Source organism: Lepus europaeus, chromosome 23, assembly GCF_033115175.1.
Source record: "Lepus europaeus isolate LE1 chromosome 23, mLepTim1.pri, whole genome shotgun sequence".
Classification (NCBI taxonomy): Eukaryota; Metazoa; Chordata; class Mammalia; order Lagomorpha; family Leporidae; genus Lepus; species Lepus europaeus.
The window spans coordinates 26,695,538-26,720,604 of NC_084849.1; the positions used below are offsets into that span (position 1 = coordinate 26,695,538).

General features: G+C 57.9%; 3 protein-coding genes across 3 annotated transcripts; 1 reads left to right on the forward strand and 2 right to left on the reverse strand.

Moving 5' to 3' along the window:
- Window positions 1-138: 138 nt before the first annotated feature.
- Window positions 139-16,315, reverse strand: MMP11 (matrix metallopeptidase 11). The gene is made up of 8 exons (XM_062182434.1): window positions 16,196-16,315; window positions 4,765-4,994; window positions 3,856-3,999; window positions 3,639-3,772; window positions 3,282-3,523; window positions 2,958-3,174; window positions 2,025-2,282; window positions 139-979 (listed from the first exon to the last, which is right to left on the reverse strand). The coding sequence occupies exons 1-8, from the start codon at window positions 16,313-16,315 to the stop codon at window positions 846-848; spliced, it is 1,479 nt and encodes a 492-aa protein (XP_062038418.1). The 3' UTR covers window positions 139-845.
- Window positions 16,316-19,745: 3,430 nt separating this feature from the next.
- Window positions 19,746-21,577, forward strand: CHCHD10 (coiled-coil-helix-coiled-coil-helix domain containing 10). The gene is made up of 4 exons (XM_062182144.1): window positions 19,746-19,850; window positions 20,114-20,324; window positions 21,110-21,257; window positions 21,359-21,577. Exons 1-4 carry the CDS (start codon window positions 19,810-19,812, stop codon window positions 21,376-21,378), a joined length of 420 nt encoding a protein of 139 aa, XP_062038128.1. The 5' UTR covers window positions 19,746-19,809; the 3' UTR covers window positions 21,379-21,577.
- An 809-nt stretch (window positions 21,578-22,386) lies between these two features.
- Window positions 22,387-23,835, reverse strand: C23H22orf15 (chromosome 23 C22orf15 homolog). The gene is made up of 5 exons (XM_062182328.1): window positions 23,824-23,835; window positions 23,229-23,352; window positions 22,994-23,131; window positions 22,718-22,792; window positions 22,387-22,635 (listed from the first exon to the last, which is right to left on the reverse strand). The coding sequence occupies exons 1-5, from the start codon at window positions 23,833-23,835 to the stop codon at window positions 22,496-22,498; spliced, it is 489 nt and encodes a 162-aa protein (XP_062038312.1). The 3' UTR covers window positions 22,387-22,495.
- Between the last annotated feature and the right edge of the window lie 1,232 nt (window positions 23,836-25,067).

Consider the following 25,067-nt stretch of genomic DNA (forward strand, 5'->3'; position numbering starts at 1 on the left):
AGGGAACAGGGAATCAGTTAAGAAACCATTTGCAAGGGTCTGACGAGAGACGTGGTGGAGGAATGGCACAGGAGGGGACCCTGAGCCAGGCCTCCCAACCCTGGCTGCACAAAGAGACACCAGACAGGCAGGTAGAAAACAACCATGTTTAATAACACTCGGTAAAAAAGAAAGAAAGAAAGAAAAGGCTTTGTACACGCTGTACACACATTTACATGGCTTTGGAGGGTGCCAGTGCCGGAGCGAGGGCTTTGGGGTTCTGGCCCACGACAGGAATGAGGTATGTTGGGGCTCTAGGAACCCCGCCCTGCAGCACACTGGAGACCTTTGGCCCTGCATCCTGGGGAATAGGTTTGGAGGATCACCGGCCAGAAGGCAGCCAGATCCAAGCACCAACCCAGAACAGACCTCTCAGGAAAGGCCCCTGCCCCACGGTCCCCACCCTCCCTGCTGTGGCGCCAGCACCCAACAGGAACCTCACAGCAGGGATAGAAAGAGGATGCCTCAGTTCCCCCCTCCCCCACTGCCACTGGTGGTTGGGGATGGAGACCGAGGACACCCAGGATTGACGGTGACCTGCACGGGGTGGGACAGAGCCGGCCCCAGACTGCCCCCACACTTAAGTTACACCACACCCTCCCCGCCTGGTTGGAGACAGTCACTTGGCAGGCCACCACCACCCACATGGCCCTCCCTGCCACGGTCAAGGGGCCTGCACTCCCACCCCACCCACCCTGAGCAGACTTGAGCTCCATCCTGGAACCCAGAGCCGTAGGATGGCCATGTGTCTGATGTGTGGCTGACCTGGTGGGAGCCAGCACCCCCAAAGGGCAGCCAGGCCATGGTCAGCGGAAAGTGTTGGCAGGCTCAGCACAGCCGAAGAAGTCGGGGCCCACAAGACGGGGGAAGCCCTCCACAGCCTTCACCTTCACGGGGTCAAATTTCCAGTAGAGGCGGCCGCGCAGGAAGTAAGCATAGCCTGAGGAGAGAAGGGTGGGCCTGGACGAGTGGGCCTTAGGACCTGAGCCCCTGCCCATCAGGCTGTGCCTAGGAATGGGCACGGGTGGGGGTGGGGGCTCCAAAGCCAGCTGCCCTTCCAGAATTCCCCCACTACCACCACCAAGGGCACCCTCCTGCCTACCTGCAGGGCCTGGTCCAGTCTAAGACCCAGAGCCTCAAGGCCTACCTCCGATCTCTCAGGAAAGTAGCTCCCACCACCACCACCATGGCTGTGCTCGTTGCCCTATTCCTGCACCCACTGACCAGACTCCAGCCCAAGGCCACCCCAGGACAGCTCTCCCAGGGGGGCTCATGATGAGGGGATCGTCTTGGGGAGAATGCTCTGGATTGAAAGTCTTGATTTGCAGGTTCAGCGATCATCCATTTCTGCGCCGGAGAGCCCCCCTCTCCTCTCCGTCACACACCTCTCCGCCTGCAAAGGGCAGGGGCCCGGACCAAGCCCAGGGGAGCTGATACTCGCTGATGAAAAAGCGCCACTCGCGGCAGACACCCACCTTCGCGTGGGGCCGACGCGATCAATAAATTAAAAAAAAAAAAAAAGTCTTGACCTGGCTCCCAAGTTGTCATTGTCACTTTTGGAGAAAGCCAAGTGGCTCAGTAATTAGGAGCAGGTCTTCCTGGGTGGCTCTGGCCCCTGTCTGCCTGGCTGACCCCAATTAGGGACCTCACTGCCTGAGCATCTAGCAGGTGTGATGTCAGAGGGCTGATCTGAGAATTGCATGAGATATACAAGGCACTCACAGCCGTGCCTGGGACGTCGTTAGCCTTTAGTGCACAGGGGCTCTTATTTTATCGGCTGTGATCAAGGGGCTGGGGTGAGACCTTGTACTTCTCTGGCCCTCAGACACTGGGTATGGCATAGTCTGGCTACCAAGGAGGAGGGCCTGTGGGAAAGCTGCCAAACCTGTGATGAACTAGACTCACCGGGGCCCTTGCCAGGGGACCCAGACACCACTGCCACCACCTGCCACCACCTGCCACCCACAGCCCCATGTCCAACGCACCATCAGCGTCCTGGAAGGCGGCATCGATCTCAGAGGGCACCCCTCGCCAGTCGGTGGCCCGGCGGGGCACGGGACTGTCCACACGCCGAGTGCTGGGGTGGAAGCGCCAGTAATCCCCGCCTCGGAAGAAGTAGATCTTGTTCTTCTCAGAACCCCAGACCAAGGCGGCGTGGACTGGGGATCCCAACAGGCCCAGCTCAGAGATGGGTGCAGGGCCCAGGACTGGCTTCTCACCGTCGTACACCCAGTACTGAGCACCTGCCGGAAAGAGGGGAGCTGCGAGAAGCTGCCTTGCCCCCTGCCCCCACCACGGCCACACCTGCCACTGGGCACCTGTTCAGCCACCACCATGGACTCCTCCAGCCTCAGTTTCCTTGTTGGTAAAACATGTGGGCCAAGGACTCCTGCTCGGCAGCCCCACCCCCACCTCCTGGGGAAGTGGAAGCAACAGGACTGAGCCGGGCTGGGCTGACCACGGAGCACCACATGGCTGGGTTGTTCTCACAAGCAGAGGGCTGCCCAGGCTCCCTCTCCTCCCTGGCACTTGGCTGCCTATGGCGAAGGCCTGCGGACCTTTCCCTGGGCCCCTGCCCATGCCGTAACAGGTGCCTGACAGCCACAGAACCCTCAGGAAGGTTTCCCAAGCTGCATCCTTGAGTCAATCACTTGACCCCTCTGGATGACTCTGGGAGTTGAATGTGTCAATGCCAGCCCCCCTGTAGAGTCCCTCCCATGCTACCCTGATTTCCAGAGCCACTTCCTCTGGGAATCTGGGAATGTCCCAGCTGTCCCCAAGAGTTAACACCACTTGCTTTCAGGGGCCCCCTCTCCCTGCCAGTAGCATCGCCGGCATGCATCTTTTTGTCCCTACCCTTGGCCGTGAACTTCCTGGCTCTGAGAAGCCTCTTGAGCTGACCCCCACCCCACACTCACCTTGGAAGAACCAAATGTGACCCTGAGCATCCTCAAAGGCTGCGTCCACAGCGTTGGGCAGTCCCTGCCAGTGGCGAGAGGCCCGTGCGGGGTAACCGGGCTGCAGCCGGCCCCCACGCAGCCTCCACACAAAGCCTGCTTTGAAGAAGAAGAGCTCGCCTCGAATGGTGGCTGCCGCGTCAAAGGAGACCTCACAGGCGTCTGGTGGGACTTGCGGCTGTGGACAGTGTTGGGGGGAGGAGAGCAGAGAGACCATGCTGCAGCCACAGAGACCAGTGGGCTTGAGGGCTGGAAGCAGGGTCTTCCCACCCTCTTGAGCCTCACCTCCAGCGGTGCTATCTCATTCGTGTCCATCCCAGCCCGGGGACCCAGGGCAGGGGTCTCGGAGGTGGAGGCCGACCGGGGCTGGCCGTACAGGTACTGGATGCCCCTGCGGTCATCTTGGCTGAGGCTCAGCGGGTAGCGGAAAGTATAGAAAGGGGACATAAGGGCCTTAGCTGCTGTCGTGTGCTGCAGCCCCAGCACGTGGCCAAATTCGTGGGCTGCCACCTGCAGCAGATCTGTGCCTGGAAAATAGAGGAGATGTATGAGGACCTGCCCACAAGTTGCCTGATCCCCAGACTCCAGCACATCCCATTCCCTGTCAACTCCAGCTGTCCCACCTGGGTCCCCAGCCCATACCCTGATTGTCCCCAATGGTCCAGGTCTCGTCATAGTCGAAGTGGACGTCCCCTTCTCGGTGAGTCTTGGGGAAGAAGGCATGGGCCAGGATGCCCCCAGGCCCATCAAAGGGCAGGTTGTCCCCGTGCCAGTACCTGCAGTTGGGGGGAGGGGGCAGTCAGTGGCTGCCGGCAGGTAGGGCTTGTTGTTCCCAGAGGGGTCCCAGGCCGCCAGTCACCTGGTGAAGTCGATCATGATGTCCGCATGGCCCTCATGCACCTCAGTGAAGGTCAATGGCGTGACTTCACTCCACACCTGTAGGGCCTCTGCCACCGTCCGCCGTACCTGTTCCCGCACCAGCTGCCATGGGAACCGCAGGATCCTGGGGGCAGGTGGAAGGGTCTAGGTCTCAGGCCAGGGAAGCCCCTGATGGCTGAGGGGCCAGGAGGTGGCCCTGGATGCTCAACAGGTGTGTGCACACGAGAGTCACAGCCAGGTGTGCTCTGGACCTCGTGTATACTCAGGTGTATACGTTTGGTGGAAAGAATGCAGGACCAAGATCCCAAGACCATGTTCTAGTCCTGGTGGTGCTCCTGGGGATCTTGTGGCTCCTTGAGTCCCATCTTGGTTCCCATTCCTCCCCCACCCCCACCCCGCCCCCAAGAAACACATCTCAGGCCCCTGCCATTTATTGGCTCCAATGCAATATGACCCTTGACTGTTCTGTAAGTCTGTAAGGCTTCCCCCCCACCTGCTCCAGGGCCTCCCTGCCCTGGATCTGGCCCCGGGGCCTCCCTTGTTTCCACCTGCACAGAGCCACCTTCCAGGAGGTGAGGCCAGGTCTGCCTTGTCTACTTTGGAGTCCCAGGGCTTGGCCCTTTCAAGGTTCCCAGGAAAGGCTGACTGGGTGGCTGGACATCTGTCCCCAGGCACACACTGAGACCTTCAGGGATGACACAGGCCAGCCAGGTTATCAGCCCGGGTATGTGTGTGTAAGCTAGGCTCTCAGGGTAGCTCAGGGTGAGGGCACACAGGGCTGTTAACCATGTAGATCTAACTCTGTCACCTGTCTCAGGAAGCAGGTGTGAGGGCAGCAGGCTCACACAGGGACACACAGAGTCCTGCTCCGGTGGCCCTAGCCCCCTACCTGTAGGTGAGGTCTGTCTTCTCCCAGCGCCCGCCGGACAGCACGAACCGCTTCTGTCGGTTGCTGGCTCTCAGCCCATCAGGAGGGTCAGGCACGCCACAGCGGGGGGGTCTGGGGCTGCCGGCGGGCCGGGGGCTTTCCCCGGAAGCAGGGGCAGGTACCAGGCTACTGGGTAGAGCTGCGTGCCAGGGCTGTGGTCCCCTCCTCCCAGGGTGGCGACGGTGGGTGTCCTGGACAGGAGAGAGAACGTGAGGGCTTGGTCTAGCCTGAGACCCTCAAGGCATCAGGCTGCCTCTGGCCCTTCAGGGAGGGCCTTAGGCGGTCACCATCTACCGCAGCCACACAGGCTAGGGAGGTCTGGGAGGAGTGACCCCTGAGACTGGGGGATCTTGAAGCCCTGAGCCCCTGACTGTATACCCTCCATACACAACCAGGAATAGGTCCACCCAAAACTTTGGAGGGGATACCAGGCAAACTCCTCCTGCTCCCCACCCTCGACGCTCCCCCTCCCCCGCCCCCCAGGAAACTCACCTCCACTGAGCTCTGCAGCGCACCTGGGTAACCTGGCTCTGCCCCTCCCTAGTCACCAGGAGCAGGCTCAGGATGCCCCGCCCACCTCCCCCAGGGAGGAGGGGCCTCTTCCCAGGGAGGAGTGCCCTCCCTAGAGTGTTGTTCCCAAGGGCAAGGCGGGGTGGGCAGCCAGGCACCAGGCACCTGGTCTGGTCCCACCCTGTCACAGCCTCGTTTGGATCTGAGTTTCGGCCTCCGGCCTTCTGCAGGTCCCCAGGGCAGAGGTCCGTGTGGGAGGAAAAGTTCAGAGAGCTTGAGAGAGAGACCCTGCGAAGTCACTCAGCGAGGGTGCGTGGAGCCAGGTGAGAACCCTGGTTTTGTCCCAGACAAACCTCAAGGGTCTGGCTGGGGACAGGGGGAGGAGGGAACAGACAGTGACAAAAGCCAAACCTCCTTCCTTCCTGTGTGCTGAGAGGCTTGGCACCTGCCTCCTCAGGGCCTGTCTGGTCTGGACAGCTGCAGCCTCCCGGAGGCTATATTTGGGGCAGGAGCCTGGTTGTCAGGCCCCGCCCCAGCCTCAGCCCCTGGCAGCCCTCCCAGGGTTCCCATCAATGTCCCTGCCCTCCGTGCTCCTAAGTCCAGAGCTGAGGACTCAACCCCTTAGAACACCCCACTACAAATGAGCTATCTGAATCACCCAGGGTGGGGGGACAGGGAGAGCTGGGGGCTACTAAGGCTTCCCCCTAGTCTCTGACCAGGCAGAGCAGGTTGTGGGTTCCAGCCAATTCTGGGCTGACTTACTAAGTGTGTGCTACTGTTGCGAGCCAAGACCCTGCCTGCAGCTCCACGGAGATGCTCTCAGCACCCCTCTCTCCCCCTCAACAGAATCTCCCACCAACTGCACCCTCATCGTGCCCATTTCTCAGATGAGGAAGTGCAGCCCAGAGCTGTGAAGCACCTTCTGCAGTTTGCTACCGGCAGGCAGCAGGCTGTCTGTACTTGCAGCCGATCCCCTCCCTGCTACCTCTGCTGTGCCCTTTGGGAGCTGAGTCAGCCTAGGTTGGCTTCATCTTGACGACAGAAGAGAAAGAATGAGGAGTTATCAAGCATCTACTCTTGCCGGCCACTCTGTGGGCAGGGTCTTGAACCTCCCTACACATTCAAGGTGGGACACGGAGCACGTGGACCCCAGGTCTGGGCAGTGAGCCACAAGAGCCTGCTCCTTCTCCTTGCCATACTGTCCCTATCATCTACACCGTTCTCGCCCCAGGCCCGGCAGCAGTAGGGGGACCCTCTCTGGGAAGGGTGGAGCTGTGCTGTCCCCTGAGAGCCCCAGAACCTGCCAGCTCTGTGTATGCCCATGGCCAGAAAGCTCCCCTCTCTTATGTCCCTCCAGGTGAGGCCTGGGACAGCAGACCAGAGAGTAAGGCTGGGTTATCAATGCCCATTCTGCACACTCACCACCCTCTCTGCCTCTCCTTCCCCGCCGAGGCACTAAGTCCACGCCCAGACCCCTGGATCCTGGCACTCGCGGTGCAGTGGCAAAAGCCGAGTCCTGAGGTTCTGAAAGCCTAAGCTTGTACCAAGGTGACCAGGGACAAGTCACTATCTCTGTTAGCCTCTACTCTCCCATCTGCCAAATGAGGATGGGGCCACACAACAAAGTACTAAGTGACATCCTTGTGAAATGTCCCCTCCCCTCCCACACCTGGAAAATCTGTTGTAGGGAACCAGACCGGAGGAACCGTGCCCCTAAGATGGCGCCGACTCCCTGCTTCCGGGTTCTTCCTCATCTCAGGGAGTTCCCGCTCTTGCTCGCTCCTTCCCGCCTTAGATTTCCCGCTCTAGCTCGCTCCTTCCCGCCTTGCCACGAGATTGTCCTATCCCCGCGCTTCTAGCCTATCACCTGATTTGTGACGTGTATTGTGCATATAAACCCTTGCTACGCGGGTGTAAGGGAAGTTCCTGCCCAGAAGAGATCGAAGCTGGATCTCCTGCTTGCCGAGCAATAAAGGAACCCCGTGCAAAGTGTTCGGTCTCTGTCTCTTGCTGGACGAGGACGGCGCCGAGCAGCTGGTGGCCCGTACGGGGAGCTTCCTCTACGTTGCCCGGTAAGTAGAAGGTAAGCGAGGTCAGTCTTACCGTCTGGGCCCCGCGAGTGAGGTATATCTCGTGGTTGGAGGGTGGACGCACCCTAAGATAGCGGACGTGTTTCCCCGCTTTAAACTGAAAGAATAGCAGACTTGTTCCCCCGCTTTAAACTGAAAATAAGATAGCGGACGTGTCTTCCCGCTTTAAACTGAAAATGGGAAATTCATCTAGCCATTCAATGTTGCTTAATCCGTTAAAAGCATTATTGCGTAGCAAAGGGATTAAGGTTTCTAAGACCACACTTGTCAGGTTCCTTGGAAGTGTTGATTTCTTTGCGCCGTGGCTCACCCACGAGGGCCAAATAACTCTTGAGTCTTGGGAGAAATTAGGAAAGGATCTCCGGCGCACAGTTAACGATCCCCAGGAACCCGATATCGACCCCGTTGTTCTCCCCTTATGGGAACTACTGCGGGCGTGCCTCCAAGAGGAGAGGTCGGTGGGAGCGGACCGCCCGACTCTTACGGCGGTTCGCGAGGCTCTCGAGGAAGTTCGTTCTCAGAGCTCGGACGGCGCCCGGGACCTCATACAATTTAAGGACACGGGATGCCAGACTTCCTCACTGGCCTCAGGCTCCGAATGTGGCTCCGCCTCCTCTGAGTCTGAGGGGGAAGGGGACGGCGATCCTAAATCCCCGCCTCCTACGTATGCGCAGCTGCGGCAAAAGTTAAAAGATGCCTGTTTACGCCCTCTAGTGCCTACGGCTCCTCCTATCGATGTCGTGCCCGCCCATCAGATTAAAGACGCAGCGCCTCCTACTGGCGGTCATGTAGGCGTGCCTCAGCCCCATCTAACACCCGTGCCGCCATGGCCATTAAACGTCCCAAATGTGCCACCTTTTTCAGGCAGACAGTTTCATCAACAAGCCTGGAAACAGTTGCGAACTGGCGCTCCCGCTGCCCCCGCTCAGGCTTACCCTGTTTTGGCTTTGGGCACGCGAGAGGCCCGGCACGAACCATTGGACATGACAGTATTAAAACAACTTAAGGCTGCGGTCCATGACTATGGACCCACAGCCCCATTCACATTGTCACTCCTTAAATCAGTCGGCCAGTCCATTTTAACACCTAGCGACTGGACCCAATTGGCTCGGGCCTGTTTAAGTCCAGGCGGCTTTCTTTTGTGGCAATCTATGAATACAGAGTGCTGTCATGACCAGGCAGATGAAAATGCTGAGGACGGCCACCCTACGTGGAATGCTGATATGCTTTTAGGGCGTGGACCTTATCAGGCTGACCAGACCCAATTCCCTAGACAAATATACAGGCAAATTTCCAACTGTGCCCAACGTGCGTGGAGGCAGGCGTCCAATCCAAGTGACTCAGCTAGCCACCTCACCAAGATCGTTCAGGGCACGGCCGAACCCTTCGCTGATTTTGTCGCTCGCATACTTGAGGCTGCGTCGCGTATTTTCCCTTCCGAGGTTGACGTTCAGCCACTGGTCAAACAAATTATTTTTGAGCAGGCTAATAAAGAGTGCAAAAACATTCTTCGACAATATAGACATAAATCTCTGGACTCCTGGTTAAAATACTGCAGAGATACCGGTGGGCCACTTACTAATGCGGGCCTAGCTGCGATGCTGGCAAAAGTCAAAGAAAACAGTCCAAAATCTAAATCGACCCGACCCCCCATATCTTCAGGACTTTGCTTCCAATGTCATCAACCGGGTCACAGAAAACGCGATTGCCCCAATCTCAGCCATGGGTATTCCACGGCACAGCCTTCAGGCATAGAGCCTTGTCGCCGTTGCCGCAAGGGCCCTCATAGGGCAGAGGTATGCCGTTCTGCTTTCGATATCGATGGCAACCCACTTACAGGTAGCGCCCAGGGGCCAAAAAACGGCCAGAGGGGGCTCCCCAACCCAGCGAGGAGCCCCCAAAATCAAATCTACTCTCAGGTTCCACCTCCCGTGTCTGCGCTACACCCAGTGCACCCTCAGCCCGTGCCACTCACGGGTCCGCAGGCCTGGACCTCCGCGCCACCTCCCCTCTCCTCTTAACTCCGGAGATGGGGGTACAATTAGTGGAGAGCGACTGCTCCGGTCCTCTGCCCCCGGATTCGGTTGGATTAGTGTTGGGTCGGTCCTCCGCCGCCCTCCGAGGGCTAGCTGTGATCCCCGGGGTAGTTGACTCTGATTTCACTGGTAAAGTAAAGATCATGGTTCAGGCCCCTCAGGGACCTTTAGTAATCAATCCTGGAGACCGTATCGCACAAATGTTATTACTGCCCAGTCTTCACTCTTTAATCCCAGCTAAAAACCACGTTCGCGGCGCTGGTAACTTTGGGTCCTCTGGCATTAATTTTACCGGCTTACATATGCTTTTAAATGAACGTCCCACTTTAGTGTTACAGATTAATGGCAAGGACATTAAGGGACTTTTAGACACAGGAGCCGACAAATCCATTATAGCAACAAAGGACTGGCCTAGTACATGGCCTACAAATGTGGCGGAACAAACCTTGCAAGGACTTGGTTTTGCTCATTTCCCAAAAATCAGTGCAGCCTTGTTGTCATGGCAGGATAGCGAGGGTCATAGAGGACAGTTTTCTCCATTCATTTTACCTCTACCCATTTCCCTTTGGGGGAGAGACGTCCTGGCCGAAATGGATGTTGCTTTGGTCACCACTTCCCCTGCAGTACGATCTATGCTACAAAATATGGGTTACGTCCCAGGCAAGGGACTCGGTGTCCAGCTCCAGGGCCACCCTTCCCCCATTGAACCAAAACAAAGACCAAGTAAAGTTGGCCTGGGTTTTTCCTAGGGGTCACTGTTTCGCCTCCTAAACCAGTGGAGCCTTTACCCATCTCGTGGCTAACGGACGTACCCGTCTGGGTTCCACAGTGGCCCCTATCTCAGGAGAAACTGGAGGCAGTCAACACTCTGGTCTTGGAGCAGGTCAACGCTGGTCATTTGATCCCATCCACCTCTCCATGGAATACGCCTATTTTTGCCATCCGCAAAAAATTAGGTCAATGGAGACTCTTACATGATCTTAGGGCAGTCAACGCACAGATGCAGCCTATGGGCCCTGTGCAACGTGGTCTTCCTCTGCTTTCGGCACTTCCCAACCAATGGCCTGTTATTGTAATAGATCTTAAGGATTGTTTCTTTTCCATTCCATTGGACAAAAAGGATACCCCACGTTTTGCTTTTACTGTCCCCACCCAGAACCAGGAACAACCGGACAAGCGTTGGGAGTGGACAGTCTTGCCTCAGGGTATGACTAATAGCCCCACCATGTGTCAAGTCTATGTAGCCCAAGTACTAAAACCTCTTAGAGACCGATATTCCGACTGCAGGTGCCTACATTATATGGACGACCTACTGTGTGCAGCCCCCACAGCAGAGAGGCTCCTGGCCTTATACAGTACACTCCAACAAGTGCTGGAAGGGGCAGGGCTGCATATTGCACCTAATAAGGTGCAATTGTCGTCTGTAGTTTCTTATCTTGGGGCTATAGTCGCCCCTACTCAAATTAGACCTCAAAAAATTCAAATAAAAATCAATGCTATCTCCACTCTAAATGACTTACAAAAACTTTTAGGGGATATCAATTGGATTAGGCCCTACCTTAACATTCCTAATGCTGCATTGCAGCCCCTCTTTAATATACTTAAAGGAGACCCGGATCTTGCTTCCCCCCGAACCTTCACCTCTGAGGCCAAACAAGCACTGTCAATTGTCAACGATGCCCTTAGTAAAGCTGCCCTAAAACGTTGGGACCCTGCGGGAGACCTTACTCTTTGGGTCCTCGACACCCTTAAACAGCCCACCGCGGTCCTATGGCAGGATGGGCCTCTCCTCTGGATCCATCCCTCAATGTCATCTACTAGATCTATTAGTTACTATCCCGTGGCAGTGGCGGAGATAACTCTCCTAGCCATTCAGAGGGCTATCCAACATTTTGGACGCGAACCATCCACCATTGTTGTCCCCTATTCCATGGAACAGGTACGTGTGCTAATCGCTTGTACTGATGCTTGGGCGGTTTTAGTCTGCTCCACTTCCGCAACTATTACAAACAGAACACCCTCTGATCCTTTGCTAACCTTTGTTCAGTCTCACCCAGTTATTTTTCCAAAGTCCACATCCCAAAAGCCCTTACAGGGAGCCCCAGTAGTGTATACCGACGGTTCTAAAACAGGAGTCGGTGCATATGTTGTTTCAGGATCTGTGCCAAAAACATTCCAATTCGCTACTAACTCCCCCCAGGTAACTGAACTTCTTATAGTTAACCAAGTCTTCTCTGATTTCCCCGGACCTGTCAATATTGTGTCTGATTCACGCTATGTGGTTAATTCTGTGTCTATCCTTGAGGCCGCAGGACTAGTCAATTCTTCATCCTCCGTAGCGACAGTTTTCCTCACCCTGCAAAAATCTATTTGGAATCGGTCTGCTCCTTTCTTTATTACTCATATTAGAGCTCATTCTTCCTTACCTGGACCCATGACCACAGGCAATGCTATAGCTGATCAAGCCACACGCCCCATTTGGATACTCCAATTTTCTTCCCTAAAAGAGCAGGCTATCCAGTTTCATTCAGAGTTCCATGTAAACGCAAAAACCCTTGCCGCCAAATTCGGTCTTTCTCGTGCTGCCGCTCGCGATATTGTTCGCCATTGTGCCGCATGCCCTACTTTAACCCCTGTGCCTTCGGTGGGGGTTAATCCCCGAGGATTACTACCAGGACATATCTGGCAGATGGATGTCACCCACATATCCGAGTTTGGGACCTTAAAGTATGTTCATGTGTCAGTTGACACCTGTTCCCAAGTAATTTTTGCTTCTCTGGAGACGGGTGAGCGTACCACCCATGTCATTAATCACTGCCTTGCTGCATGGGCAGCCTGGGGCAAACCAAAAACTTTAAAAACAGATAATGGTCCTGCATACACAAGTAAATCATTCCAAGATTTCTGCACCCGTATGCAGGTACAACATAAAACTGGAATCCCTTATAACCCTCAGGGACAGGCCATAATTGAAAGGGCTCATCGAACCCTCAAGGCTTTTCTCTTAAAACAAAAGGAGGGAATTGCCACGGGCAAAACCCCTCGAATGCGCCTCTCCCTTGCACTGTTTACTATAAACTTTTTGAATTTGACAGATCATTCTATGTCCCCCGCTGAGAGACACATGTTAAAGGAGCCATCTTCACGAGGCTATGTCCGTTGGAAAGATGTCCTCACGGGAAAGTGGTACGGCCCGGATCCGGTATTATGCTGGAACCGAGGCGCGGTCTGTGTCTTCCCACAGGAATCTGGAAGAGAACCTCTCTGGATACCGGAAAGATTGGTCAGAAAAACAGCCCCGCCGCCACAAGATACACCTCTATCACCTACGGACGACATCTCCCCCGAGATAACCGAGATTACCACGCTCTCACAGGACGACAAATTGCAACAAAACAACGAGACGTGAGATGCACCCCTTCCGCTTCTTCATACTGGCAGCGGCTTTGCTCCCTGGCTCTTATGCGGGCTTTAACTCCAACCCCACTGCTTTACTGCAGAACGTAGGCAACCCTTGCGACTGCAAGGGGGGGACCAGCAACACCGTACTGCAGCGTACTCACATCGCCACAGCTGATTGTGGGGACAAAACTGCATATCTGCCCCCCCAGGGGATCCCCGGCCTACCACGCGGCTACATATGTGTGCCCAAACCCCGCGTTTCTGATCCCCATAGCAAAAACCACTCCTGTCCTTGCTCGACCTTTCAAGAATCCATGCACAGCTCTTGCGATTCCTCATACTTCCAATGCACTTCTGGCGGTCAGTCGTACTATGCCACCCAGTTACAAAGTACTCGCAGGTCCTCTAGTCCTGACCATTTGCCACAGGTAGTCCATTCATCCCCCTACCTCTCAGCCCCCTGTGTTGGTACGCCTGGACAGTGGGCGTGCTGGCGCACTACGGCACCCGTGCATATCTCTGATGGCGGAGGCCCACAGGACCAGCTCCGCCACCAACAGCTAACAAAGCGATTAAAACCCTCGTCCCCCCATCCCTACTCACGCCTCACATATGGACAATGCCTCCATCAGGCACACACCTTCCTCGAGTTGTCTTGTTCCCCCTCTCATTCATTGGGCTGTATCACCCATCCCTGACGGGGAGCGAAAACTGGGTATGCGAGACCAAAGGTACTGCAGCAGGAGTCCACCCGGGGGTTCCGGGGGTCCTGGGAGAGCATATGCATATGCATGCAGGTTCAATTCCCAGCCTGCCCCAGCAAAAGGGAATAAAAACTGATCCCTAACGGAGACATCAGGGGTTGTGGCCAGGCCCTTGAAGTTCCGTAACTAACGGATCACAAGCACGCTGGGTATGCACCTCTACTCTCTGCCTAGTAAATATTCTCCCGGCCCTCATGAGCCAGGGCCGTCGGGGATGTGATTTGTGCAAAAACAAAAGGAGGGAGATGTAGGGAACCAGACCGGAGGAACCGTGCCCCTAAGATGGCGCCGACTCCCTGCTTCCGGGTTCTTCCTCATCTCAGGGAGTTCCCGCTCTTGCTCGCTCCTTCCCGCCTTAGATTTCCCGCTCTAGCTCGCTCCTTCCCGCCTTGCCACGAGATTGTCCTATCCCCGCGCTTCTAGCCTATCACCTGATTTGTGACGTGTATTGTGCATATAAACCCTTGCTACGCGGGTGTAAGGGAAGTTCCTGCCCAGAAGAGATCGAAGCTGGATCTCCTGCTTGCCGAGCAATAAAGGAACCCCGTGCAAAGTGTTCGGTCTCTGTCTCTTGCTGGACGAGGACGGCGCCGAGCAATCTGTTCTTGCCAGATTCCCTGAGGTTTCCTCGAAGTCACCAGACTTTCTACAGCAACACACACATCACAGCCAGAAGGGAGTTTTCAGGCCCAGAGAAGACGGGGCATCATACAGGTGTCCCCAACAGCCCTGCTCCCTGGCCAGGTTGGTTGACTGGGTTTTCAGCCCACCGTGTTAACAGCTGTGGGGCTTGGTTTTTCCATTATTGGGATGGGACACCCTGTACCCCTGACTTGCCAAATGTCATCTTTTCTGGCCCAGAGCCAGAGAGATGGCCGAGCTGCCAGGCCTGGAGTGAAGCAGTTTGCTGATTCCCAAAGTGGCTGTGCATAGCCCTCTCAGGACTTTTGGGGTTCAGTGAGGGGCACAGGCCACCTTGGGGGCTCATCTTTAGCCTTGGGGAGCGGCCACCACCCCCACTTCCTGGAGTATGGAACAGCCGAGAGAGGTCAAGGGAATTGCTCAGGGTCACACAGCAAGTCAGCCCAGAGCTAGGCCTAGACCTGGTGCTCATGCCTCCTTTGCCCTGTCCAGCGTCCCCTCCCTCTTGGCTAATCTCCAAACCCCAAATTCCTGGGCTGTACTTCCAGGGAAGTCCCTCCTCCTTGTCCAGTAGCCTCCCTTGGCCCGCCCTGTGCTGGGTGCCTGGCGGGCTTGGCCCCACCCACCTCTCAGCAGACTCTGACCCACAGCCTCAGAGACGCTCAAGGAATTTCTCGGCTGACCCAGTCTCTCCACAGAGCTCAGGAACACCAGGTCAGCCCCTGGGCCGACTTCCAGTGCAGAGCCTGGGAGGCACCCCGTGGAGGGGAGACCAGGGAGGACCCCAGGCTAGGCCAGGAGACCACTGGGTAAGGCCAGGCTAGGGGCATCCCTCTCTGGGCCTCTGTTTGTTTTCAGTCCACTGGGGATAATTAACCATTAATAATAATTAGCCTGATTCTCAATTAACCAGCTATGCTCTGCTCTCAGTGGGAGGTGACCCTGAGAGCAGGCATTTGTTAGGCAGTGAGGCAGCTGGGTTCATCCCTGGGCTGGTCTATGCAGCACCACTACCTTCTGAGGCTCAGAGAGGTCAAGCCACCTGCCCATGTCACACAGCCTGTCTGCAGGCAGGCTTATCTTCTCCCCTGAGCCTCCCACTCATCCCCAGCTGGTTCCAGGAGGAGGGGCCACATCCAGCATCATCCCCCTGGGTGGCGGGGCTCTCATCAGCCCTGGAAGCCAGGAACTGAGATGGATAAATATTTACAGAGCTCTCCTGGCCCTGCTGACGGCAGCTCAGGGATAAACACGTCGGAGGCGACCCCAAATGCTCCCTGCAGGTCTGCCGAGTGACAGGCAACAGCCCAGCTCGGAATCTCACCCCAAGCTGACGCTGAGCAAGTGTCAAAGTGGCAGTTACAGGTGACAGAGTGTTTCCAGCGTGCCTGGCATGAACTCAGTGCCCAGCAGCAGGCACTGTTGTGGCATCCCCCCGCCCCCACTACAGGTGGAGCTCCAAGCCTCCACACTCAGCCACTTGCAGGTGCCCAGGGGACCTGCATCTCCTGGCTCTTGCTTTATCCTCCATCCCACTGCACACCTGGAAGTGGACACCCACCTGCGCCCTGCAGGTCTTTGTCCCCACGATGAATAGGGGGCCCCATAGCCACTTCCCGCTGCGACCTCGGGCCAACGCACACTCCCAAATCCTAGCTGCGGCGCGCGCGGGACCCCATGCTCCTAGGGGGCGTGAGTGCTGCATGGAGTCCTGCCCCTACCAGCCCGAGCCATCCCCGCGTAGCCTGCACTTGCACACCTCCAGTGACGGGAAGCTCACTATCTATCACATCCCCACCACCCATCCAGGAGGCCCAGAAAGCGCTTTGGGTACCGGCTGCGCAGGGTCACCCGGGGCGCCCCCGTGGGGTCCGGCTCGGCCACTGGGCCCAGCCGCGTGCCTGGCGTTCTCTCAGCGAGCTGCAGCCGGCCGGCGGCGGGCACTCACCGGCGGCCGTGCCCGGGCCAGCAGCGGCGGCGGCGGAAGCAGCAGCAGCAGCAACAGCAGCAGCAGCGGGAACAGGAGGGCGCGCGGGGCCGCGCCGCAAAGCCCGGCGGCCCGAGCCATCCGCCCCGGGGCTGCTGGGCCTGCTGGGCCGCGCGGGGCCACCGCCCCTTATAGCCTCCGCCCCGCCCCCGGCCCGCCCGGCCCCGCCCCCCCGCCGCCTTTTGTTCTCCCGGCTGCCGCCGCCTGGGTGGTTGGGGGGAGGTGGGGCCCGGACCAGCTGGCCCCGAAGGGGTCGGGGGCCGGAGACAGGGTCCTGGCTGCCGGCGGGCCCAGCGCTGTCCGTGGAAAGCCGGGTGCTGGGTGACCGCACCAGCCAGTGCCACCCTGGGCCTCAGTTTCCCCGCTGGGTGGTGGACGCCTTGGTGAGTGTCCCTAGAGAGGAGTCTGGGTTTCACGCCTCCCACTTGCTGCCCCCACCTTTGGAAGGGGCCTCCTGTAGGGTCTTCTTGGTGGCCTGACCTCTGACCTTCTGCTGGCCTGTGACAGGTGGTCCTACCCAGGAGCAAGTTCCCCCAACTCCTCAGAGCCAGCCTGATCCACAGCAGTCCCCGTGAGGACAGGGATATTAAAAGTTATCCCAGGGGAAACCGAGACAGCCGGTGGACGCTGGCCAGCCACCCTGTCAGCTTGGAGCAGAACCGTAGGCAATCTACAGATGGGTAAACTGAGCCTCGGAGAGGGGAAGGCCAGGCCTTCCACACCAGCAGGGGAGTGGAGGGGTTGGGCAGTCAGCTGTCTGGAGTCCTCCAGTGGACTCCGGGGGCTCACAAACTGGCCCCAGGTCAGGGCTCAGCAGGTCCCTCTGGAGACAAGAGGGAGAGGAAGCAGGAGTCAAAGGAGGGGTAGCACCCACTTGCTGGAAGGATTCCTGGGGCCTCCTTCCTGATCTTCCAGTGCTGTGGGACCCCCTTGAGGTGCCACCAGCCTGGCCTCCCCAGCAGGCGGTCTCGGCCTTGTCCCAGGTAGCCCTCCGGCCCCGATTCTGGCAGTGGCTCCCATGCTGGCAGGCAGGGCCCTGAGCTGCTGGAGGAGGAGGCTGTGGGCATCCAGCCTGGGCCAAGAAAGGGAAAGGGGGGGGGGGGGGTGTCATAGCTTCTCCAGGAAGACTCCACAGTGACCCCTAGAGGGCGAGCCGAGGAAAGACAGCAGTGAGATTTACTGCCTAGACTGGCCAATCTGTTTAAGAAGTGACTCACTTTATTTTTTTAACTATCAGCATTTCTTTTTTTTTTTTCTTAAGATTTATTTGTTTATTTGAAAGGCAGAGTTACAGAGAAAAGAGGGAGAGGAGAGAATCATATGCTTTCATCTGCTGGTTCACTCCTCAAATGGCCACAAAGGTCAGGGCTGGGCCAGGCTGAAGCCAGGAGCTTGGAACTCCATCCTGGTCTCCCACGTGGGTGGCAGGGGCCCAAAAACTTGGGCCATCCTCTGCTGCTTTCCCAGACACGTTAGCAAGAGGTGGATCGGAAGTGTACCATGATGCTGGCCCCAATGAATCACTTTAAACAGTAAGAATTTCAGGTGGCCAGCATTGTAAAGCAGGTTAAGCTGTCGCCTGCAGTGCCAGCATCCCATATGGGCACCGGTTCATGTCCCGGCTGCTCCACTTCTAATCCAGCTCTCTGATAATGTGCCTGGGAAAGCAACAGAAGATGGCCTAAGTGTTTGGGCCCATGTGGGAGACCTGGATGAAGCTCCTGGCTCCTAGCTTTGGCTTGGCCTAGCTCTGTCCATTGCAGCCATTTGGGGAGTGAACCAGCAGATAGAATATATTTCTCTTGGGGCCAGCACTGTGGTATGGTGGGCTAAGCCTCTGGCTGCGGTGCTGGAATCCCATATGGGCACCAGTTCAAGTCCCAGCTGCTCCTCTTCCTTTCCAGCTTTCTGCTATGGCCTGGGGAAGCAGAGGGCAATAGCCCAAGTGCTTGGACCCCTGCACCCACATGGGAGACCTGGGAGAAGCTCCTGGCTCTTGGCTTCAGGCTTCAGATAGGCCCAGCTCCAGCCATTCTGGGAGTGAAGCAGTGGATGGAAGACCTTTCTCTCTGTCTTTCCCTCCCTCTCTCTGTAACTCTATCTCTCAAATAAATAAAATGAAATATTAAAAAAAGATATATCTCTTGCTCTCTCTTTCTGAGGATATCTTCCATTGCCTTCCTAGGCCATTAGCAGAGAACTGGATTGGAAGAGGAGCAGCCAGGACACGAAACCAACACCCATATGGGATGCTGGTGCCGCAGGCAGAGGCTTAGCCTACTACCCCACAGTTACTACTACCCCTGTTAAATATGTTTAAAGGCCTTAAGCTGGCATGACTGCCTCCAAGGGTGTACGGCCATGCTTTGTGGAACCTGCAGTCCCTGAGTCATGGGGGCTGGACTAACAACCCCCTCCAGTGCAGATCCTGGGAGTGCTTCCAGTAGCCAGCCAGCAAGATGAGTTCTTCCCGCAGGAGGCAGACCCGTGATGGTTCTGTTTGGCAAATAGGAACCAGATGAGCAGGATCTTGGTGAGCAAAGGGGTAGAAAAGCTGGAGTTGGCTTGGGTGTCTGTGAGGAAGGGATGCTCACCTTCCTGGGAGGCCCCGCCCCTTCTCCCAACAAAAGCTGAACACGGGTTGAAGGAGGGCCCTGCTTCACAGCCTGGCTGGGAGGTGTGAGTAGTCAGAGCACAATAGCGCACATGGCTTCCACATGTGGGATGCATGGCTCAGTGGCTCAGCGCGCGCCCCAGGAACACACCAGACCCAACCCAGCCACCTGTGTCCCTCTGTTCCTCCTCCTCACTGTGATTCCCTCTTGGTGACCAGTGCCCCCCACCACTGCCCCCAGGGTGCTGCAAGTCCTGGAGATCGCACTCTCTCCACAGCAGCCCTGGTGGGCACAATGTACAGTGAAAGAGAGGGTGAAGAGGTTAGGATCCCTCCCGACTCCCTCATCTAAGGGAGAAAATGCAAACTGTGCCAAAGGCACCCAGAAAAGACCATGAAAACCTCGAGTCCCCTGCGCTTGGTGGACCCGAGGCAAGCTGATGCCTCCAGGCACTCAGTTCAGGGCTTTGAGGATGGACAGACTTCTGACATGTTGCATAAGCACCGTGAGTGATCTGCGGTGCACCTGCCGGCCCAGGCGCAGTGAGCCCTCTAGTGGGGTTGAGGGCACACAAGGCTGGAGGGGATGTCTGGTGGCTTATGTTTGTCCAAGTTGCCAGCGCCGGCTTGGTGTCCTTGGGGTTGAAGAGGCGTGGACGCCCACTCTGGGGGGAAGGGTCCTAGGTCGCACCTGTCCTTCCCCAGGGCCGCTCTTCTCGGTTCGAGTCCACCCGAGACGAGTCCAGCCAGGCGAGTGTCAAACCCTGTGCGGTGGGAGGGAGCAGCACACCGAGGCACCTCCCGCGGGGGCGTGTCCTCGAGACCCGCCTCCAGCTCCGCCCCCCCGCGCCTGTAGGGATCTGCGTCGCAGCTAGCGTGCTGGAGAGAGATCCTCCGCTACCTTGGCTGTCGCTAAGTCGCCCCGGCCGAGTTCCGCCCCGCCGCCGCCGCCGCCGCCGCCATGCCCCGGGGCAGCCGCAGCATGGCCGCCCGGCCAGCCAGGTGTGAGGGGCACAGGCGCCTCGTGGGCAGGGGTCTTCCCAGAGAAACTCGGGCGCTGCTGCAAGGGCGCCCCGCAGAATGACCTTGGTTGCTTCTTGCGCCATCTTGGAGGGGGAGGGGCGGGGGTACAGGAACCACGTGCCTAGGACGGGGGGGTCTCCCACCTTTCTGGGGGTAAAGGGGGGTCGTTTCCAGGAGCTACAAAGCCTGGAGGCCATCCGGGATTGACCTTGCTTCCTCTCCCCCACCTCCACCCCCCGCAGCCGCCCCGCTGCCCACCCGCCCGCGCACCCGCCGCCCTCTGCTGCCGCCCCGGCCCCGGCCCCGTCTGGCCAGCCAGGTCTTATGGCTCAGATGGCGTCCACTGCCGCTGGGGTCGCCGTGGGCTCGGCTGTGGGGCACGTCGTGGGCAGCGCCCTGACCGGAGCCTTCAGCGGCGGGAGCTCGGAGCCTGCCCAGCCTGCTGTCCAGCAGGTGAGCGGTGGGGGCCAGGAGAAACTGAGGCTGGATTCCCTCAAGGTCACCTAGGAAGTGCAGCAGTGTCCAGTGAGGAGTGACCGGGTGTGTTGTTGCCCTAGGGCCAGGACTTTGTCCGGGAACAGCAAGTGCTATTCTGTTCTTTCCCAGCCCCTCCCTCGAGGCCAAACCGCTCCCCCTCACCCCCTGGGGTGGACAGCAATCAGCCAATTCGGTGATAGGGCAACCCAGGCCCAGAGACTTCACTCAAGGTCAAAGGGAAGGATGTTGAGTGTCCTAAGCCCTGGTGGCACTGCAGCCTCTGGGAGCAAGGGCGAAGGGCTGGCAGCCTGGAACCACGGGGGACCTGTCCCTGGTCCCCTGCTGGTGCCCCACCAGTCCTGAGAGCCACCCGAGGCTTAGTGGTTGGGTCAGGGGTCATGAGGATCAGTATGGCTGAGCCAGGAAGAAGCTAGAACTTGTTGTGTGTGTGTGGGGGGGTGTCACACTATGAGAGCACCTGCAGAAAGCTAGCCTTTTCTAGAACCTTCTCTTCCTCCCCTGCACCTGTCCAATATACCCTTTAAGAGGCAGTGGGGAAATTCTGTCTGTGTTAGCTGAGTAGCTGTTAAGGGGCTGCTGGGCCACCCTGTTTCACAGATAGAGCTGCTAAGGCTAGACAGGGCCTGGAACCCTTGGAACACCCAGGAGGGGTGGGGAGGGGCAGGCAGCCCCCAGCTTTGGAACCCACCTCAGGTAGTATCCCTGAGCTGACCCTGCTGCCTCTCGGACTGCACCCCTAGGCCCCCGCCCGCGCTGCCCCCCAGCCCATGCAAATGGGACCCTGCTCCTACGAGATCAAGCAGTTCCTGGACTGCTCAACCACTCAGAGTGACCTGTCCCTGTGTGAGGGCTTCAGCGAGGCCCTGAAGCAGTGCAAGTACAACCATGGTGAGTGGGCAGGCGCTGACCCAGGGGGATGAGCGAGAGGGGAGAAAGACCTCCTGCACCTGTGGCTGACCACCAGCTTACGCTGCTCCCTCCCCCTACAGGTCTGAGCTCCCTGCCATGAAGAGGGCCCTGGGCAGACCATAGTCTGGCTCAGAGAAGGTTCCTGGGCCACAGCCCTGCACCTTTACCCCCCACGGACAGCTGGACCAGGATTCCAGATTGTACCCGTGTCACTGGGATGGGCAGTAAGGAGGAGGGGTTCTTACCCACCAATAGCCTGAGACACAAATGTGCAATAAAAGAGTTTATTTTAGGCCACAGCCTGCCGTGGGTGCCTGCTCGCTATCCTATCTGCTGGGAGCACCACAGATGATGGGGGGGGAGGGCGGAGAGATGTCCTACTGTGTGGTGGGACACTCACCTTAGCAGGTGTCCTGGGGGGTGGGTGGGAGGAGCCCTGTTGTAATCTGCATTGTGGGTAGCTAAGGGCGCACCCCCTTGAGCAGTTCAGAACTGAATGGTGAGACATTGGCAGGTGACCCCAAGGACATCTGACTCTCAGGGGCTGGAATTCTGGGAGGAGCCTGCTATCTCCCCCTCTCAGGAACACCACCTCCTCTACCCTGCTTGTCTGTGCCTCTGGGTCCCCTTCTGTGCATCCACATCTTGGGGGCCCCAGCAGCCAAACGTCCGGTCTGTGACCTTGCCTCTCTTGCTGATGCAACTTCTCAGTCATTCCAGATTCTGCGGGTGGAATCCTGCTCGGCTGCGACTGTTTGTGCCAGATCACACAAGGCAGAGATCACGGCAAACCCTCTTTGGGTGCGAGTCCAGCTTGGCCACTCGGCTGCAGTGTCCCAGGGCACAGGGTCTGCACGAGCCTGCCAGACAGAAGAGCAGGCCGATCACACCCAGTACACACATGGCACCCTCACGCACTGTGCTCCTGGCTTTGTTGTGTTCATTCAGCAAACTGCTGAGTTGAGCACCTACTGTGTGCCAAGTCCTATTCCACACCTAAGCACTGAAGACATTCCTGCCCTTAGACCCTGACACTGCAGCAAGGTAGAGGGGGACCCGTCTTCCATTTCGATGTATTCCATCTTGGGGTAGATAAGGGTGGGGTTAGCATTAGGGTCTGCCTCTCAGCCCACGTGTTTGTTCCCTAAGAAGGGTTCCACTTCTGCACATTCTGCCCAGCTGTCCCTGCCCACAACATACCTGGCTCCTAGCCCCAGCTAGCGGGTCCTGGATGGCAAGGAGCCCACCCTCCGAGGCCTCGGAGGGGGGCCTTGCTCCCGGTGGCCACGCCGAGTGCTCATGCGCCTCCTGCAGCTGTTGCCCGTGGGAGGGAGGCCTGACAGCCAGCGCAGCCCCTCTGGAAGGTCCAGGAAGCCCTCCTGGAGGAAGGGGCTGGGGAGACTGTGCCCTCCCCACCAGGGCTCTGCTTTGACACTCACCTGCCAGCTCTGGGGAATACTCATCCAGGTTCTCCAGGAGGGACTCATAGCGGGTGGGGGCTGCGCCCTCCCCCTCTGTGGGGGGAGGGAGCATGAAGAGAGCATGAAGGACCCTTGACTGGCCCTAGTGATCCCCATCTCGCCTCCCGTGCCGGGCCAGGCTGGCTCAGGACAAGGGCATTGGGAGGGGGCAGATTAGGGCTAAGTCCTGGATAAGGACAGCTGACCAGTCCCCTCCTTTCATAGCCCCAAGGGAGACTCTGGTGTTCCACTTACTGATGATGTGCACGAGGACGTAGGTCCCTCGCTCCTGCAGCAGGGAACTGCCCATGCAGGCAGCAGGGGAAGCCCCCTCCTCCAGGCCCTCATCCAAGCTCACCAGGTTCCCGTCCTCAGCCAGGAGGGCAATGGGTGCTGGGGATAGGGGCTGCATGCAGTGGCGGGGCAGGGCTGGCACCCCTGCCTGGGAGCCCGCAGCCCCTCCTCCCCAGCCCATTCCCTGTCTCCTCACCATCTGGGGGGACCCCTCCCCTCCGCCTCAGGTGGGCACTGAGGGTCACCAGGTTGCACCAGGGGTTCACAAGCTCCCTGCAGCTGGCTGTGGGGGAGGGGCACAGATGAGCAGATGGGATCCCCTACTCTCCTCCACCCCTCTGCCTCTTCCTCCAACTACCCCCTCCCCAGAGCTTCCCCAGGCACAGCAGCTCGAACGACTAAATGAAACTGCTTTGGAGACCCCCACCACTCATCTCCCTGATGGACGTAGTGGGGATCCCACAACGCACGCCTCTGCCTCTCACACCTCTGGCTCCGCCCAGCTTCTCACGTCCTATGGCCTCGCCTCCCAGGCTGACCGCCCCGCCCCCGCGGCGGCCCCGCCTCCCGCTGCAACAGTGGATGGAGCTGCAGGTGTGTGTGGTCTGCCAGAGCCTGAGGACCGCGGCCCGAATGGCCAAGAGCTCGTGCAGTGTAAATCACGCAGGCCGCGTTTTCACTTAAGGGACTCGCCGCGGGCTCCTCCCCGAGCAGCTGCCCCTCCCTCCCCAACCCAGTGCAGAAGGAACCGCGCCGGTGCCCCGCAGCCCCCACTTACCCCCAAACATCACCGTGATAAACATGGCTGTGCCTGAGAGAAGACCCAGGAGTAGGGGGAGGCTTTGCTCCCCAACCCCCGTCTCCCCTCTGCCCACTCAGGAGGGCCTGGGGCTTGGCGCCACCTCCGGATGGGGAACTGCGGGGTGTTGGGATGTGGACTTGTGAGGGCGGATGGGTGGGCTCAGGCCCAGGCCCTGCTGCCCGGCCACCCCTGGGGTTCGGCTCCACCAGCCTTGAAGAGCCTCTGCTGCGAGTCCCAGAGTCCTGGCCGCCTCTTCCTCAGCGGCTCGCTGGCCGCAGCAGCTCCCCAGTTGGCGAGCTGTCACCATGGCAGTGGCAGCAGCCTAGACCTCGGGCAGGAAATGCCTTAACCCCGGTATCCAGGTAACAGGCCTGGGAGGCGGGCACTCCGGGAGGTGGAGACTTGGTCTGGGCGCCCAGGGGTCCTGGGCTGCCCAGATGACCTGTTTCCAGAGCTCATCCCCTCACCCGTGAGCTGTAACCCTGGGGTGGGCACTGACCTCTGGACCCTGGCCAGCTCTAGGCTGCCCTCCTTCCTTCCTTCCTTCCTTCTTTTTGTCATTCAAGTTTATTGTATACTTTACATATAGAAAAATTTGCTTTTAAGAATGTTCTCACTTTTTAAGAACTTTCAATTTATTCTTTCCTGTGCTACTCTTTAAAAAATCGTTTCTTTGTATTTATTTGAGAGGCAGAGGGCCACAAAGTCAGAGATAGACAGGAAAAGAATTCTCATCTGCTGGATCATTGGCTAAATGATCCAACAGCCAAGGCTGGGCCAAGCTGACACTAGGAGCCAGAAACTCAATCTGGGTCTCCCACATGGGTGGCGGGGACCAAGTGCTTGAGCTCTCACCTGCGAAGTCTGAGCGTGCACATTTGCACATGGGTGGCACACAGCTCCAAGGACGAGTGGAGCATTGCTTGCACACATGGACGACTTGCACGATGCTGCACCGAAGAAGCCAGCACAGAGGAGGAAGCACAGTCATTCCACTTCTATTTGAAGTTCAAGGGCGCCCCTTGGGGGGTGTGGGGGTGGAGACGGTTACTGACCCAGAAAGTACATGGTGGTGGTGGGGGTCTTCTGGGGAGTTGGCAATGTTCTAAAACTTGACCCAGGTAAGAGTTGCAAGCGTATGTGTGTGTGTATTAAATATGTATATGTAATCATTGAACTGTGTGCTTGAGATTTGTGTAATTTTCTGTATGGTAGTGATATCTCAATTAAAAA

What these genes read in the sequence shown, in the direction of transcription:
- MMP11 (XM_062182434.1), bottom strand. Translation starts at nt 16,315, where the DNA reads ATGGCTCGGGCCGCCGGGCTTTGCGGCGCGGCCCCGCGCGCCCTCCTG. An exon ending in AAGACAGACCTCACCTACAG is followed by an intron (nt 4,000 to 4,764) that starts GTAGGGGGCTAG and finishes ACCTGCCCCCAG; the next exon opens with GATCCTGCGGTTCCCATGGC. An exon ending in ATGAGATAGCACCGCTGGAG is followed by an intron (nt 3,175 to 3,281) that starts GTGAGGCTCAAG and finishes CACTGTCCACAG; the next exon opens with CCGCAAGTCCCACCAGACGC.
- CHCHD10 (XM_062182144.1), top strand. Translation starts at nt 19,810, where the DNA reads ATGCCCCGGGGCAGCCGCAGCATGGCCGCCCGGCCAGCCAG. An exon ending in CCCAGCCTGCTGTCCAGCAG is followed by an intron (nt 20,325 to 21,109) that starts GTGAGCGGTGGG and finishes CTGCACCCCTAG; the next exon opens with GCCCCCGCCCGCGCTGCCCC. An exon ending in GCAGTGCAAGTACAACCATG is followed by an intron (nt 21,258 to 21,358) that starts GTGAGTGGGCAG and finishes CTCCCCCTACAG; the next exon opens with GTCTGAGCTCCCTGCCATGA.
- C23H22orf15 (XM_062182328.1), bottom strand. An exon ending in GGGAGGGGTCCCCCCAGATG is followed by an intron (nt 23,132 to 23,228) that starts GTGAGGAGACAG and finishes CCCTATCCCCAG; the next exon opens with CACCCATTGCCCTCCTGGCT. An exon ending in CGTCCTCGTGCACATCATCA is followed by an intron (nt 22,793 to 22,993) that starts GTAAGTGGAACA and finishes CTCCCCCCACAG; the next exon opens with AGGGGGAGGGCGCAGCCCCC.